We start from the raw sequence: 17,113 nt of genomic DNA, 5'->3' as shown, positions 1-17,113 counted from the left end.
AACAGAGTGGGAGAAATGACGGAAATCTTCAAAAAAAAAATCTAAAATTGAGCAAATATACTTACCTCATTGAAATTTTCAGTTTAAATTAACATAGACTTGATTAAAATTATTCAATTATATTATAAAAAAAAATCGAGTGTTCACCCAGAGATTATGGGGGGGGAAAATAAATTTCTCGGTCAAGGCCGTCTTGAAGTTGCCACAAACATCATCATCATCATCATCGCATACTGCCGCAGCTCTGTTTACATGACAGTTATTGCGATGGCTTAATTACACGCTTCCAGCATTTTATTTAAGTTTACACATTAGTTAAAGAAGAATCATTTTCATCGATAAAATAGGACGTCGATAACAAGAATTTAAGGTTGGTTTGTTTAACCTTTACGATTGAGTTTGAATCCGGGCTCCAAGGCTGAGAGCTTTGATGGCTAACCCCCCACTAATAGTTAATTTATAGCATACATACTCAAACTATAGCCCACGGGCAAAAAAAGATCACTCATGTGACCCACGGTACATTTTTAGATCAAAGTTACCGGCGGCACTGTTTCAGAACACTTAGTCAATGAAGTGGTCCGCACTGTCCTAAAGGCTGAGCACCCTTACTTTATAGTGAATAAAAGGGGGATTTCTCCCGATGTCGGAGTCCTTTCAGCCCTATTCTTGGGGAGACACATGGATGAATCCGGGCCCCCCTTATTTATAGTGTAGAAAAAACCCGAATGAGATTTGTCCCGATGCCCTTTCAGCCCTATCCTTGTGGGAGCCCGTGATTGAATACGTTCATTATTTGACTCAAATATTATTTTTAAAACCTGTGGGTTGTTTTGATAACAAGTTTTTTTGTTATGAATTTATCAAAGCCTCTTTTGTGTCACTCTTTTGGCCACTCAGTTTACTTGTTGCTTCACTCTATAGATCACTCCCATGCTCACACACCACACTCTAGGTCAGGGGTTTCCAATGTAAAGTTTCCACTGGAACCCATAGAGAGTTATAAGACAGTGCAACGAAACGATTGATGTTAATAAGGCTGCTTTATGAACTCAAACAAATGTTTCTAATAATTATCAAAAAGTGTCCCCCCACCTATGATTACTATCATCTCAATAGTATCATAGCCCTTGGGCGAAATGAGAGAGTCCTTAGGCACCACCTCTTAAAATATGTATTTATTGTCATAATAAATCGTTGTGTCAGATCTTGCTGGGCTCTAGCATGGCATCCCGAGACCACTCTCATTGTGTTTTTTGCACTTTAAATTCATTATAGAAACCTCATCAAAGATCCCAGTCTTTGGATTGGGCATGATGCACAGCGAGATACTTGAGGGGAAAGCAAAATATTTATTCCAACATGAAATGTGCCCTCTAACTTCCCCCCCCCCCCCCCGGGTAAAGACACATTTTTTTTTAATTCACCTGCACAGACCTGTTTTTGTAAAATTATTCACCATGAAAAAATGGTGCTTTTCTTTGTTACTTTTGTCCGAAACTGATAAATGGGTAAAAATAAAATTCCATCAGCAAAGTATGTCTTCAGCAGTATATATTGAAAATAGTTATAAAGTAGACCTACAGATTATAATAAATGTAAGAAACATCTAGTGCCGTCTTAAGGCATGGGCCTACCCGAGCCTCAAGAGAAAAGGGGCCCCACGAAAATGAGATCTGGTTGAGATTTTCGAGAATTTGCCTGGTAGGGCCCGAGAAAAATCATTTGTCCCGGGGGCCCATAATGCTCTTAAGATGGCCTTGGAAACATCATTGAACTAGAATCTCTGCTGCCACCTATCAAATGAAAACCCAACTGTTATAACTTTTTGGTTAAATTAGTGGCAGGTTTTTCATTGGTATGCCGCATAAAAAAAAACGCATTATGATATGTTATTATTAATTATTTTATAAGCAAAAATATTTATTAATTTATTATGCTGGCTTCAAAATTTTAACATTTGCTGTTTAGGTGTTGTAAAATAGCATTAGTAAAAATTTGGAAAGTCAAAATTTCATCCTTGGTTTTTCGCAATTGTGGAACAAAAATTTGATTCTGTTCTAGATCAGATCCGTTTTGATGGCAGTTAGTAAGATCTGAGGTAGAATTGGACTTTGCAAATTTTTACTAACATTATTTTACTACACCTAAACAGCAACTGTTAAAATTGTGAAGAAAACATGACAATTTGATAAATATTATTGCTTATAAAACATTTATTAATATCATATATTTTTTTTCCATGTGGCACATAGATCAAAAACAGGGTTGCCAATTTCAATCACAGAATTATAACACTTGTGTTTTTATTTCATAGATGGCAGCAGAGATTCTAGTTCAATGATGTTTCTCATATTTGCAGATGAAATAAGAGACAATGCGCCCCTCCTATCTAGAAAAAAAAGATCCTTGGTACTACAGAAATAAACAATTTTGTTTTTCAGCAGGATTTTTTATGATCAGTATTTGTCTGGGGTTCCCCGTTGAGAACGACCTCCTCATTGTTCCTTATATTTTCTCTTTTTGTTCTTATATTTATTTGTGTATATATATATATTTTTTTTCGATTTGTCAAGCACTGTTATAGAGCACATAGATTTTGTTCCTATCAGCTCATTGACATTCATCACAAATTCCTTACAATCTCACATAGTGAGATTTTTATGTCATACTGTTGCTGTATTAAATTTTTTTTATGGGCTCAATGATTGATATAATATGGTTATTATCTGATGTTAATGATTTAACCACTTCACGTACAAGGTTTTGGCAAGATATTTGGATTACCTCTATCTAACACATCACTGATAAATATGGTAACCTTGTCCTAACCTAACTTCACATTGACAAAAGAAAGAAGTGGGGGAGAAAGAAAAAAATATATAAAAGGAAAAAAAGTATAATATAGGCCTACATAAGGGAGTTTTTTTTTAGAGCCCTCTTTTCACCCCCCATAGTGTTCTCTTTTGCTCTTGAATGTATGTGTCACTGCCAAAGTGCCTGAAATGCAGCCAATTTGCGAATTGGTCAAACGCTTTAGACAAAGTCTGAATTGCCAAAATAATTTGGACTTTGGCTGGCCATTTCGCAAAGCGGCCAAAGATCCCTGGCCAAAACTCTATGTAAGACAGCTTTGTAAGAAGCCAAATGTATTTTTTTAATCACCAACATGTAATATATGTCTGTATATAGTAGCTGTATTGGATTAGCTCCATGTGACGAGAGAAAAAAAATAGGGAAATTTGAGAGAAAAAACTATAAAAATAATTATATAAACATATAGTTTTTCTGCCAAATTTTGGAGAAAAAAATGATTACAGCATCGTCATTGATGGGTTACCATAACTAACGTGAACATAATTATCATGAAAAAATATGCCAACTTGACGATGATCCTGAATCATGTCTTTTGATATCAGACTTGGCCAGGCATCACTGGTCACTTTGAGAATTGTCCGGGTCAATATTTCTGTGGTCAGTTGGCAAAATGTCACAAGTCACTTTTCCCAGAAATTGAGTTCGCATTGTGGAGTCTCGTTGGTCAAACTTTTGGAAGGTGACAAAATTTTGTCCATCCCTTTCGGTTTACGAGGAACCAACGGAAGCAAATTGCAATAATTCAAAAAGCCACAGTATCACATTTTTGCAAAATATTTTTTACAAATTTGCCCTCATGAAATTTTAAAAAAGTGACTTGTTACATTTTGCCTGAGCACAGATTTAACGAAATTGACCAATTCATGACAGGGCCTGCCACTTTGTGAATTGGCCAATTTTGGACTTTGGCAGTAACATAGGCATGTATAAAAGGTACAAAAAGAAAAAAAGGGAAGGAAACTTCCATATATATAATAGATAATTGTGATAATAGGTCTGCTATATGTAAAGCTTCGCGATGGTGAAGAAAGCACAGAGAACTTGTTTGAAGTTATACCATTGGTGTTTGGACGTAATATTATGCCCGCGATTGTAAAGAGGTCAAATTGTGTGAAAAATCCAAATTGAATGAAATTCATTGAAATTTCAGTCAAATTAATTTCACAGAGTATTTAAGTTCCGAACTGGGATGATGTTTTTGAATGATCAAATGAATTTTTTTTCTGTCCTTTCAAAGGTGAAAGATGGCTGTTGAAATACTGGACAGCGACCATATTGCAGTCAGTGCCATCATAACTGTCGGAATGCAGATGATATTTTTTGTCATTGCTGCTACTTTTCAATTTGACAAATTGACTGATTTTGCTGGTGGCACCAACTTTATTATTATTGCCATCGTGACCTTTATTCTGGCTCAAGTAGGTTTAAAATTTGTTGTAAATAATTGTATTATTAATGATAGTATTGCCACACAATAACTGATTGCATTCAATTTCAATGATGTATGGTCAAAATATGGTATTTAAACTGTTTCTTTCTGCTGAAGAAATAATTTTTTTTAGAATTAATTTAAAACACATGCATGTGTATGGGTTGGCATTGTTTAATATGGCAGTTTTTGGCCATGGTTCAAATTGTCATGTCAAAACTTAAAATATTGTTTTTAAATATAAAAATTCCTGTTGAAAATACACACATTGATTTCATGTAATGGTTGAAGTGGCTTTATTATGCAAAAAATAAATACTTAGTTAATGTGATTGTAAAATAATTTTCTATTCTCTACAGAATTATTTTGGAAAAAAAATTTTTTTTTTCTTATAAGATATACAATTTGAATAGAGCATAGCTTAAACGCTAAAGGAAAAACTGTGGAACTATTTGATATTCTTCAATTCAAGATGATTTGTAACCTTCCTAAAATTTCTTCAACTTCTTATATATGTGTATTGATATAAATCATCTTTTGTACTCTTTTTCATAACATAGGTGTTTAAAAAATTCTTTCATGCCATATATATAATGCTGATTTCTGTTATTATTTAGATACGCAGATAATCACAGATAAAACAATAAGATTTATGTCCCTTATTGTGCTTAACATTAGAATATACCTAGCAATTAAAATACTAAGTTATAGGACTAAAATGCCCTTTAATTTGGCAGCTGTATCTAAATGTGCAAAACAATGCTTTGGGTATTAAGATCTTCCATCTCTGTTTTGGTTGAAAATACTCTAAAATCTCTGGCTTTAAACAACCTGAGCTAAGAAATTTTAAGGTGAGAGTAAATAAATTTAATTGGTGTATTAACAGATGCTGCGTGAGAATTTTTATATGGAATAAAATTTTTGGCAGATCAGAAAATTTAAAATATTAAAATGATGTTTTTCTCAGTAATTACAATTCAGAATATAAAACCCTTTAATCTACAAAAAGTAAGTGTTTTGTTATTTAACATATCTATCAGGTTAAAAAACTATTTGACAATATTAACAATAAGTTTTTCACTGTTTTAATACACAGTCAAAAACCTAACTCTGTTGCCCTATCACACATATTTTGAATAAACAGCTTTATTTTTCTTATGTAATTATGAAGCTTAGCAAATTGAACACAGATGATGAGTAGTTTAGATGAATAGACCATAAAAATTATATTTTATATGTTCTACTCTCTTTGTATATCAGAAAATTTAAAATTGGTAATTATAATTAATATTATATTTTAATTACTGTAATGAATTAATCTTTAAAAATAAAACATTGTAATATGTAAAAAAGTAAATTTTTCATCATGTTATATACCTTTTGTGTTCAAAACATTATCCAAAAATATTCATTTAGATTTTTGATGTTTTAAACTAGTTTTTGATGGTTTAAAACAGTTTTTCACTCGTCATGTTAAAAATCCAACCCTGCTTGTGTGTACACCTAAATAAATGACAACAGATTAGTTTTTGTACTGCATATATTTTTTTTCTTGGAAAATACACTTGCCCTAGATTGATATTTTTGATTTTGATGATAAATTTTGTGTGTTTTGGAGAAAACATGTTGCAGTTTAAATGGTTGGAATCTTTTATTTGTTGAGAAATAACTTTCTTGAACACAAATGATATTAAGTAAAAGTTGATTATTGTGTGATATACTTTTTAGACTTATCGACCAAGACAGATTCTAGTCACCAGTCTTGTCTGTGTATGGGGTGTGAGATTGTCTGGTTTCTTGTTGTACCGCATCATCAAAATTGGTAGAGAGAAAAGGTTTGAGGATCGGAAGAGTAATGTTATTAGGTTTGCTGTGTTTTGGACGTTTCAGGTAATTTTTTTTTCATTATTTGTAATAAGTAATAATGTAACTTCAGTTCAGATTTCTGCTTTAGAATTGAATTTTAAGAAAAAGAATGGGTGGCATCTCATTCTAACTAAATCATAGCATTCAAGTTTTTCATTTTGCTCAAGATTGAGCAGTCTCTGAACAGCTGATATTCCAGATTCTTCATGAATGTTTCACTGCATGGCACAATAGTTCGAGTCAATAACACACTCATCTATATACACACACAGCTATACCAAAGGATGTTTAGATGTGTCATGAGTTTGATACCAAATCAGTCCTTGCTAGAATCTTTTTTGACTCAGAGATTGCAGAACATATTTATACAGCAGGATCTATAATTAGACTTTGATATTCATAGTTAACCCTCTATGTTTCACCCCTTAAAAGCATATTGAATTTTTTTTTTTCAATTATAGATGTAAATAGGTGCTGTTAACATATTTTTAATTGAAACTATACATCATGGTGAATTAAAGGCAAAATATACTGCTAACCTTGATTTTAATATTATTTATATACAGATAAAAGTTAGTTACCTGGAATTTTTTAAAAATTTCCTATGCCCCCAATTTAATGAAATTTTGTAAATCTCTTTGATATTCAAATCTCTGAACACCTAAAATTTCTGCTGCTCTCAAAAAATGACACCAATAAGGAATTGACTCCTTCTAGTAAAAAAGTACTGTACTTTTTAGCCGTATTTTGACTGAAATGGCACTAAAAAATCTATGCTAATTTCTAATATACCAATAAAATGGATTTTTTGACCATATATTTGCTATGTATATTAAAATATACTTTGGACCATAGAGGGTTGATAGTGCATTGTCTCTATTGACTGTGACTATAAATTTTAGGTACGGGTATTTAGTTAGCCCTTGCATGCAAAAGAAGAAGAAGAAAAAAAAAGATCATGATGCAATAAAAATGATCGAATGTATTGCAGAATGATCTCTTCATTTTTATAGGATTGTTACTACAAGGAAAATGTTTGAAAGCTTTATTTTGATAACTATTTTCATTTTATACATGACAGGCTCTCTGGGTATTTACTGTAAGCCTTCCTGTTATTTTCATGAATTCGCCTAATGTGGTGTCTTGCAAGTCAACCAGGAGTTGTGATCCAAAGCTTATGACTACATTAGATTATGCAGGAACTGCAATGTTTGCTGTTGGTTTCTTGTGCGAGGCCATTTCAGATATCCAAAAGTTCAAATTCAAGGCTAATCCAACTACAAAGAATAGGTGGTGTGACAGTGGTATGTGTGAAACATATTAGGTTTTTATGAAAACATAATTTTTCTACATGATTTTTCAAGTTGTTTCTCATGTTGATTAAATGTTGATCTTATAAAACAATGAAATGGAACAGATTTCATGATAGTAAGCAATGCATTACATGATCTGAGAAATATTGTATACAACCGTATTGTTTAAGTGAGTGGATCCATATTGTTTTTGGCATGGTGGTATTGATTTAAGTTTCTAAAAGCACCAAACACAGACACTGTGTAATCACATGATATTTGTCTTTAAAGGTGCTAATCATATTCCTATTCACACTAGAAAGGTCTATGCTGACAGAATCATTATATTTAGCTTTTTTTTATTTTGGCTAATTTTGATCTTCGAAATGTCATTCACTTGTGCCCTGCTCATTATTTAGTTATATAAATTGAAAACCAAAATTTAAGAATTCGAGCTAATCTTACTTGTGAAGTATTACTCGAAGTAGTCTACTCTAATTATACTTTTATTTACAAGTAAATAAACTCAAAAATACATTTGTAGCTTATGTACACTTATGAGCTTAAATTTATTCATGAAAGTCACTTATATCATGAATATCTTGTATCTATTTTACCTTTGTGAAATAATAGACATCCTGTCAATGCAATCTACACTCTTAAAATACAGTAGGCTCTCAGTAACTTGACATCCCAAAAGTATCAACAAACATGTAGACTTAAGCTGATGTCGAGTTAGCGAGGTTTCACTCTGTCATTTACCTCATGAAAAATAATGTAGTATATTTATTCTTCTACACTTATTTAGTTTATCTCACAATTGTTTGGCCTTTTCCTGATTGCACAGGAAGCGACGTATCACATCTAGAGCTTTTAATACATTATGGTGAGATGGGGGGGGGGCAAAAATCCTAGTTATGGCCCTGTTTGGAGAAATATAGTTTTCCAAAGACTCAGAACAAAAACCAACATCACAGAAGCAGTTTCGAATCATGTATTCGTGACTGACTTCCATGCTGAATCAATCATTTCAACAGCATCTAAACAGAAATTTTTGCATCCATTTCAACCTTCACAAATTCACAAAATTTTTTGGTCTGCAATTTTCTGTAAAAAGTTTTCATATTTAGAATAATTCCTTGATCCAGTGGTTGTGAAATTGCTGTTGAATTAAGTGGTAAAAAACATGATTTGATTGCTGAAAGGTCTGTTATTTTTGGATGAGTGCTGCAAATATCCAAAATAAATAACATCACTGAAGTCTACATCATTGAAGTCTGATTTCTAATGCATTTTCTGCTTGGTCCATAAGAAGATTCAAATAATATCAAAATTTTTCTCATTTTAGCAAATGTTGAAATGGTGTTTCGTGCAACTCCATATATTCTTTGGCGAATTCACTCAGAGTTTTTTTTCCGATTTTAGTTTTTTCTAAATTTCAACTTAAGTCAAACATGACTTGAGTTAAGCCAAACATGTGTCTAGTTAGAGAGTTCCCCTACATTGAAATTAAAATTGTGCCAACCACACAAGGAAATAATAGATGTCGAGTTATCGAGATTCCACTGTATTAATTAATAATCATTCACATAAAATTCAATAATTGGCAGAGCACTGACAACAGTATACGCAAAATAACAGTTGTTTTCTCTATAACACAAATACAGTCAAGTAAATAGCATAGACTAATACCATTGGCAATTTCGATTTATTCAAATCATCCAAGCTTTTTGTTTTATTGAATAAGCCTCTCCTTATACATTTTATGTTCATTTGTCAGAATCTATTTAGTCAAAAATATTAGTATTTTGATGAGTATTTTTATTTGTGAAAATAAGTTTCTTAAATATGTGTGTTCATTTTTCATTTCTGTTTGTGGTCTCAAAGGTATAAATGCTTCATTGTATTTTTCTATATAATTGAAGGACTCTGGAAGTTTTCTCGTCATCCTAACTATTTCGGAGAGATTTTACTTTGGTGGGGAATATTTGTGATTTCCATCAATGTCATCCGAGGTGTACAGTGGACAGCTGTTTTGAGTCCCGTCTTCACTACCCTGATCATTCTGTTTCTCAGTGGGATGCCTTTGCTTGAAAGAAATTCTGATGAAAGATACAGAGAGTGAGTTATTTCTATAAACACAAGTTTAAGTCATACAACTTTTAGTGTTATTTTCTTTTGTCTGTTACTTCAATTTTGTCTAATATGAAAAAAAAACACCTGTTTTTTAAGGAAAATTAAGCACTTTTATTTCATAATAAAGTTTACCTACTTGGTTTCAGTAACGAAGATTACAAGTTGTACAAGAAAACGACAAGTCCATTGATACCGCTACCATCAAATGTGTATGCTGATGTACCATACCTTGCAAGATTTTTGCTGTTCGAATTTCCTCTGTACAATAACATGACTCCACCCAAGCAAAAACACGGAGAACAAAGCGACAGCACTCCACAACCTGTTCAAACGTAGCCGAGAGGAAACTTTTTCCCTCTTCCAACCTTGTTCACAATTTCTCTTTTAGAAAATGGTCTTTCCAACTTCACTTTCCCCACATTATTTGATTGTAAATTTTTCTTGCGTCGTTTGCTCATCTATATTTTTAATAGAAAATATTGTTGACATTTTGTATCTAAGAAACCTGTTAAGCATAAAATTTGTTCGATTTAGTTTTAGATTATATCATAAAACACTTTGGATTGTTGAAAATTTGTTAAATCAGCTCATTATAATTTTTTCCACACTTTTGAAAATTTATTTGATTTGATATATGCAAAGCTCTTATGCAATGAATCTCCTATTACATTCACTTCAATATTTCGTCAAAAAGTTAAAATATTTCACAGAAAAAAATTATTAAAACACTTCGCTCCTCCCCTTTTTAATCATATAATTATGATCTGGATGTAACATATTAGCTTTTCCTGAAATCAGGCTAAGAATGAAGAATAATCCATGATTGAGTAGAATGTAAATATGAATTTTTTTTTAAATAATGTGCAATATCTGTCTTTCACTTTTTATTTTTTGAAAAATGTTAAAAGAATATGAAAATATGAATTATACTATGTATTTTCTAAATTATTTTTGACTGCTAATTTATACTTAATTGATTTAGTCTAGATGGCATCCACCTGGATGCTATGCATTTTACTACAGATAGCTTTCATTCGAATATTGTCCAAACTTTTAAGGACAAAGTCTATCTAGGGATACTCCTGTATATATAGGAGTCATAGGCAAATATGGGGGCGGGGGAGGTTAACCTCTATCATTCACCCAAAAAATTGTATTATTTATATAGGTAGAGACAGATGTTCAAAGAGCCTGTATCCGCTTATGATAGGAGCCCTGTGGTTCTTATTGTTTTATGTGTTATATCCACAGTCATCCAATCCATTATCTTTGGTGCTTCCAAGTGTTTAGTAATTCAAAAATTTGCTATTAATTTGAATGATGTTGAGCTATTTATCTTATAGGGACTTTTATCATTGTGCGGAACTTTATGTTATTGGGTGGATGTAAAGTACTCTTCTTCACGATTACTGAGCATTTACTTTATGATTTCTATAAGATTTCCCGAACTGTATAATTTTTTTTTTTTCATTCATTTTGCCATATCACAACGATTTTTATGCATTTGAAAGCCAATTGCAAGAGTATTAACCCTTAAATGTGTAGCTTTTCATATATGCCAGTTTGAAGATAAAAACTCAAATTGACTTTGCACATAAGCTGAAGTAGTATTCTTTCCATTTTATGTTTTAAATTCACTGGTAGATGTCCCATTTAATGCCGACAATTCTGTTTGTTGCAGAGCATGTGTGGCTGTGATTTTGCAAATTTGTTAAAATGTTTCGTTTGAATTGTTTTTACTCTGAAGTTTGCGACCCGATTTTTTTTTTCTTACTATAGTTTAATCACAAAGAAGGTACTTATATACAGTGAAACCTGATAACAATACTGTTTATAACCATAAACCTGCCTATAACGATATTTTGTTTGGTTGTGGCAGGATTCTTATTTAGTAGAAAATAGCACAAATATTCAAACTGTCTACAACAATATTTTTCTATGTCCCTAATAGCATCATTATTACAAAGGTTTTGCTGTATTTGGAATGTAATATTACTTCATTACATTTATTTTATGGGCAATTTTTGAGGCTCTGTATAAGCAGCACAATTCGATTTGTAATTTTAAATGATTTAAATAAATTTTCAGGCTTTCTATATATTTCATCAACTATGAAAAAAAATTTATCAGCTGGGAAAAGAAAATGAGCATTTGAGTTAAGATTTACTGTTTAAGGCTGAATTAGTTCTGAATGACTTCAAAGATATTTGTTATAGAGACAAAATTCAAATCCAGACTTGGTGTGCCAGAGGTTGGCACAATAATTTTTCTTTGGGCACAATATTTTGTTAATACGAGATGTAAACAAATTTCTTCTGGCTCTCTGAATTTATCGGTCTGTAGTGAGACTGAATGTCTGAAGATCTACACTAAGAAATGAAAATAATCAATTATGGTTTTTAGGCTATGTATGTTAGATATACCCGAATAGGTGGTGATTGAGGGTTAACAATCAAGCCTTTAATTTTTTTTTCAAAAACTAGCAAATATCATCCCGATATTAAGTTTTTTATAAATTCACCATTTCCTTTTTTTTCAAAATAGCCTTTCCTTTTTTTTCAAAATTTTGCCAGAGTCTACCTTTTGTATTCGATCCAAGAACCATATCCTGTTGTACAAGTTTGATCCTCAGAATTTCAGCGTTCTACTTATTATCAAGATTTTTCTTTTTTTTTTGTCTACAATTTTTTAAATCAAATTTTTATAATTGGCAAAATGTTTTGTAAACATTTTTTTAGAAAAATGAATTAATGAAAGTTTTACAAACATCAATTCATAATTTTTTTTGTACTGCATTATGTTATTTATACAATTTTTTTTCTTCAAAGTTTTTGTTCTTCACAGTATGAAGCATGAAAAGCATTTGTGTCAATTTTGAATTTTGATGTATTTTTTATAAATCTTCCATAGTTATTTACAATAAGTACACAGTTGGGCTGAAAATTTTTCTTCATACGAGTGAAAATTTTTGAAAAAAAAATATTCAAAGGAATTATAAAAATATGTGTATGTTATAGTCTATATATCAGAAGTCTAGCATCTTTCACAAAGTGGCTGGCCACTTTGCAAACACAATATACGTATTACTTCATCCTATGTTAATTTGTTGTTTCCTATAAAAATATATGATATTGAAATATACCCAAGTATTTCAACCCTTAATCTACTGATGGTCCTTTAAAATACCAGGTTGGATAATTTTTATGTACTGACTAATTGTGTGAAAATGGTATTTGTTTTACTTTTCTATCTTTGATTAGAACTAAAATGACCTTTTAAATAATTTACATAATTATTTATTTTATCCTCATTATATTTACATTTATTACTATTTTCTTCTTATTTTACTTCTGATAGATAAAGGATTAAACATTTAACCACTGCATCATGAAGAAATGTTGAATGTTCAAATTTTTTTAATCTCATTAGTTGTAACGTAACAATCACGATCTATGGTGATTCTGAAAATCTGTAATTATTACGAAATCTTACCAGCTGAGGTTTAAGTTTTTATTTATTTTTTTAAGATAAATCCTTTACCATATTTATCCATTATTATTATAATTACCATTAAGACACAGATGACCATAAATGGATGACATTAATGTATAAACTTTGATTGAAGGAAATATATCATCTTCAACAAAATAATAATATAGCAATACTTAGACTATGTCTGAACACCATTTCATTCGGATGTATGATTGATCATGAAATGTAATTAATGCTGACTGATGGCATATAAAAAGTAATATAACACATTATAATAGTCAGATGTTTATTGTAATTAAAGTATAGTTGTGAAAAGCAAGTTCTTATGACCCACCAATGTTAAACAGTATGATTGGAATTGTTACTGTGTGTATTATTTTGTTTAGATGCTGTATCTATATTTCTACATTTGTTGTGTGTAATTAAAGTGCCAAATTTTATTCATTATAATTGGAGTTCAAATTAAAGGTCCAGTAATGTTATGTATGTGTATATATACAGTGAACCCTTGCTACAATGATACTTTATATAAAGATAAATTCCTCTACAACGATATTTTTTCATGATCCACAGAGTATTGTTATATCAAGGGTTCACTGCATACCTGTTAATTTGTTATATTGTAAATTACTTTTTTCACATTCATTTACTATATATAATCATTTTCATTTATTTATTCGCATACTTGTTTTTTTATCTTTTGTTCAAAAAAAAAAAATCAATTAAGGTATTGAAAATATCAACAACGGTTATTTGTTGTTTTTTCTACAATCAAATTGAAATATGTGGAATTTTCTAGAAAATTTTTTAGATGAATTCACAGATGCTCGCATGAAAAAATGTTATCAATCCTTAAAATTTAGTACACACACTCGTATGTATAATGCATTGAATGTTTTAATATCAGCATTTTGTTAAGCAAAAGTGTATATGTTATGTCTAAAGTCTGGACAGTTTGCATATTGGCCAAATGACTTAACTAATGCAACTGACCAGAATTTGAACATTATTTTTACTTAACCTTCATTTGTTATTCATTATGTTAATGCCATCAATTCAAGCCTTTTTTTTTTGTATCAAATGAGAATTTTTTCCCTTTGTGCAAAATAATTTTGATGATGAAAATATTCTGTGTAATTTAATTAAAGTATATTGTGCAGAATGAATTTGCTTTGACTTTTCTAGTGAGAGTTGAACCTGCATGCTTCCTTTACCGTATGCCATAAATGTGGCAGCTTCTTTAATTGAGGATGGAATTCACATTATTTTTCATGGCATTTATGTTAGTAAATTTGATGTAGTTTGTCTGCTCACTTGTTCATTACTTTTCGATGGAATGTTCATATCCCTCCATGTTGTCCAGTATTTACTTCAATGATAATGTGCCTTGATTAAATGTGAAACATTCATGCAAAATTGTATTATTTTGGCTGTGAATGCTGTAGGAAAGTGATTGTTATATGTTTGGGAAAAATAGATATATCCTTAATTTTTTACAAAAAAAAGAAAGATTTTAATTGAAAAGAAAATTTTGAACCTGCCATTTGATTAGTTTATTTTATGAAATGTGTGATCAAAATGAATTTTCCATTTCCAGGAGTTCTATGTAGATTGCATTACTTCCATTATTTGTAACTTATTTGTAAATATAGTCCTGCCATCTGTAGAAAAATTACTTCCTCGTGTAGCTATTTATTCTAAACAATTGGGTTGAAAAATGACTGATTTTAATTTGTGATACAGTTAAAAAAAGTTTTTTTTGCAGATTTTATATATTCTCTGATGAGGTACTTACCACCTTTTATAGAAGTTGTTGAATACATTTGCAATTTTATCTACATTAGGTACCATAAGTTTGAATTAAATAAAAGAAGCATTTGATTGTCTTTGAAAATAGAATTGAGCTGGCACACAATAATTTGATGTTCCAAGGTTTTTTTGTTGTATAGCGTTTTGAAAGTTTGTTGGATTATACCCAATTGGAAGTGATGGTGTTGGTTGAAGTTATGAATTAAACATCAGCTTTACTAACGGTTACTACTAGGTAGTCTGAATATATGTAAATTAATTTTAATACATGAATCAACTTATATTCTATTTTACCTTTTTATAATTAGCAAAAATTATCTTTAGAGAGGTTTTTGTTGGCTATTGTGTGCATTTTCTCTACCTTCAGATTATTCATGAAGAAAGCTTATCTTGAGCTTTTCATTGTGATTTATGCATTTATTTTTTTTATGTAAAATTTTTTTTGGTTAACACAGTAATTGCGAATTGTAATTGTCACATGACAGTTACAACCTTGTTATCTGACGATTGTGATTTGAAAAGATTCAATTATTCTCCCTGATCTATTTTAGATCAGAAAGAAAATTTAGCAAAGGTTACCACTAAAAACAATTTTTTTGTAACAAAGTATAAAGCTGAAAAACAGTGCTTATTCAATTTTTTGTATGATACAGTATAATCAGTCCTTATTTTACCTATTTTAACAAGTTGATGCCATCCATTACACCATTGTGCCCCATAACCAGCCTATGTAGTGATAATTACAACACATTGGAAAGTATTTTTCCCAAGTTGAATAGCTCAGCTAAGAAAAACATCAGAAGTATTTAGTAATCTAGAATTTTAGTGATAGTTAATACAGAAAACACACATATTTAAAAACTTGACAATGAGCAATCTCTACTTTGTCTGGTAATAAATATTTCTAATTGTATAAAAAGCTATTTTGATATTGATTAGTGTAGTTGGTTTTGATCTACATAGCTACGGCAGAGAAAGAAGCTTAGCATAATCTTTGTTTGACTTGCATCTGCATAGCATAGATAAAACTATTCACAGTAATTAGCTAATTAAGGACCCAGATTAATAATTGTGCATACATATACGTACATCAGTTATTTGCATTACACATTCACCAGTAGTTCTAGAATTTGGAATGTTATCTTTGTGCTCTCTGAATCCATGTAATCACTTTTTTGAGTAAGATTGGATCGTAATAGCGAATTTAGAGATAGAGATATAAAATTAAAAGTGTAGGTAACCATGTGCATCTCGTAACTGTTTCTCAGTGCCAATTACTGTTACGTTAGTTATATATGAATGTTTCCCATTGTATACAATATGTATTGTGTTGTGTATAAATTCCTATAACAAAAAGATGACTGTGCAATAATTTTTCTGGTGTGCGTTCATAAATATATGTGCATTTATTGTCTTAAGTTTCGTAGATGTATAAAGGTATGTGTTTTAGTGTGAATGTCAACCTAATTAAATTGTAAATGAATGACTTATTTTGAATTTGTTATGTAAAAATTTTAGTTTTTAGAATAAATTTTTTTTTCATGGTTAGCAACATAGCATAGTTTTTAATGCTGTGTCAATGTTTCATTGTGCATTATTAGCTGATTTGTTATGATCTCTCTTAACAAGAAATACTTTAGTATTCTTCAAAATTGTGTTTATTAGAGAGATTTTAGTGAAATTTTTAAATCTTTCTGATCAGGGGTGATAGAAAAAAGAGGTAGAAAAGGAATCAAAGTGATTTGTGTATTTGATGAATTGGCTCCATGATGGACCTCCAACACAATGGAAGACTTAACAGCTTTCAGTTTGGCAAAAATCTAAATCAGTAAATGGAATCTCTGAGGCATTGATGAAAGAAGTATATTTATTTGTGTTCTGCAGATTTATAGTAGTTAGTTTGGTGGTTGGTTTCATGCTGAAAATTTTTCAATGTTTTCTTTTAAACATGTTCCAACCGAAAAGCACTCATTTCCATCATATTTTTATATGCACATTGGTTTCTTTAATCTTTCTCATCATTCAAAACTTCAGTATGGTTATTTTTATTCTCATTTTCGCTCTTCAGTTCAGAAATATTTTCTCAGGTTGTCCCTTCTCTACAAGAGGGTGAGGATGAAATTCTTCAGGTGGGAAGTGGTTGCATCAGTCTGTTCTGGGTGAATTTACCTGAAATAGTTACAAGAATATTCAAATGCATGTTAGAAAATTC

General features: G+C 30.7%; 1 protein-coding gene and 1 long non-coding RNA gene across 2 annotated transcripts in view; one reads left to right on the top strand and one right to left on the bottom strand.

Moving 5' to 3' along the window:
* Nucleotides 1–201: 201 nt before the first annotated feature.
* On the top strand, nt 202–10,288 carry LOC149090073 (uncharacterized). The gene is made up of 6 exons (XM_089232125.1): nt 202–370; nt 4,115–4,295; nt 6,035–6,196; nt 7,254–7,476; nt 9,390–9,585; nt 9,747–10,288. The coding sequence occupies exons 2-6, from the start codon at nt 4,122–4,124 to the stop codon at nt 9,934–9,936; spliced, it is 945 nt and encodes a 314-aa protein (XP_089088251.1). The 5' UTR covers nt 202–370; nt 4,115–4,121; the 3' UTR covers nt 9,937–10,288.
* A 6,495-nt stretch (nt 10,289–16,783) lies between these two features.
* The window catches only part of LOC149090072 (uncharacterized), a 72,174-nt gene continuing 71,844 nt past the window's right edge, over nt 16,784–17,113 (bottom strand). Inside the window, exon 3 of the long non-coding RNA XR_016193163.1 lies at nt 16,784–17,070. This is a non-coding gene — a long non-coding RNA (uncharacterized LOC149090072). The remainder of the gene's footprint in view (nt 17,071–17,113) is intronic.

Source organism: Pholcus phalangioides, unplaced genomic scaffold (assembly GCF_987345545.1).
Source record: "Pholcus phalangioides strain wild (caught in Gottingen) unplaced genomic scaffold, Ppha-v1.0 ptg000001l_1, whole genome shotgun sequence".
Classification (NCBI taxonomy): Eukaryota; Metazoa; Arthropoda; class Arachnida; order Araneae; family Pholcidae; genus Pholcus; species Pholcus phalangioides.
Note: the sequence above shows the minus strand (reverse complement) of the source record. Positions and strands in the feature narration are given on the sequence as shown.

Coding starts and splice junctions, on each gene's coding strand:
- LOC149090073 (XM_089232125.1), top strand. CDS start 4,122: ATGGCTGTTGAAATACTGGACAGCGACCATATTGCAGTCAGTGCCATC. Junction 6,197..7,253: donor CTGTGTTTTGGACGTTTCAG/GTAATTTTTTTT, acceptor TATACATGACAG/GCTCTCTGGGTATTTACTGT. Junction 9,586..9,746: donor TCTGATGAAAGATACAGAGA/GTGAGTTATTTC, acceptor ACTTGGTTTCAG/TAACGAAGATTACAAGTTGT.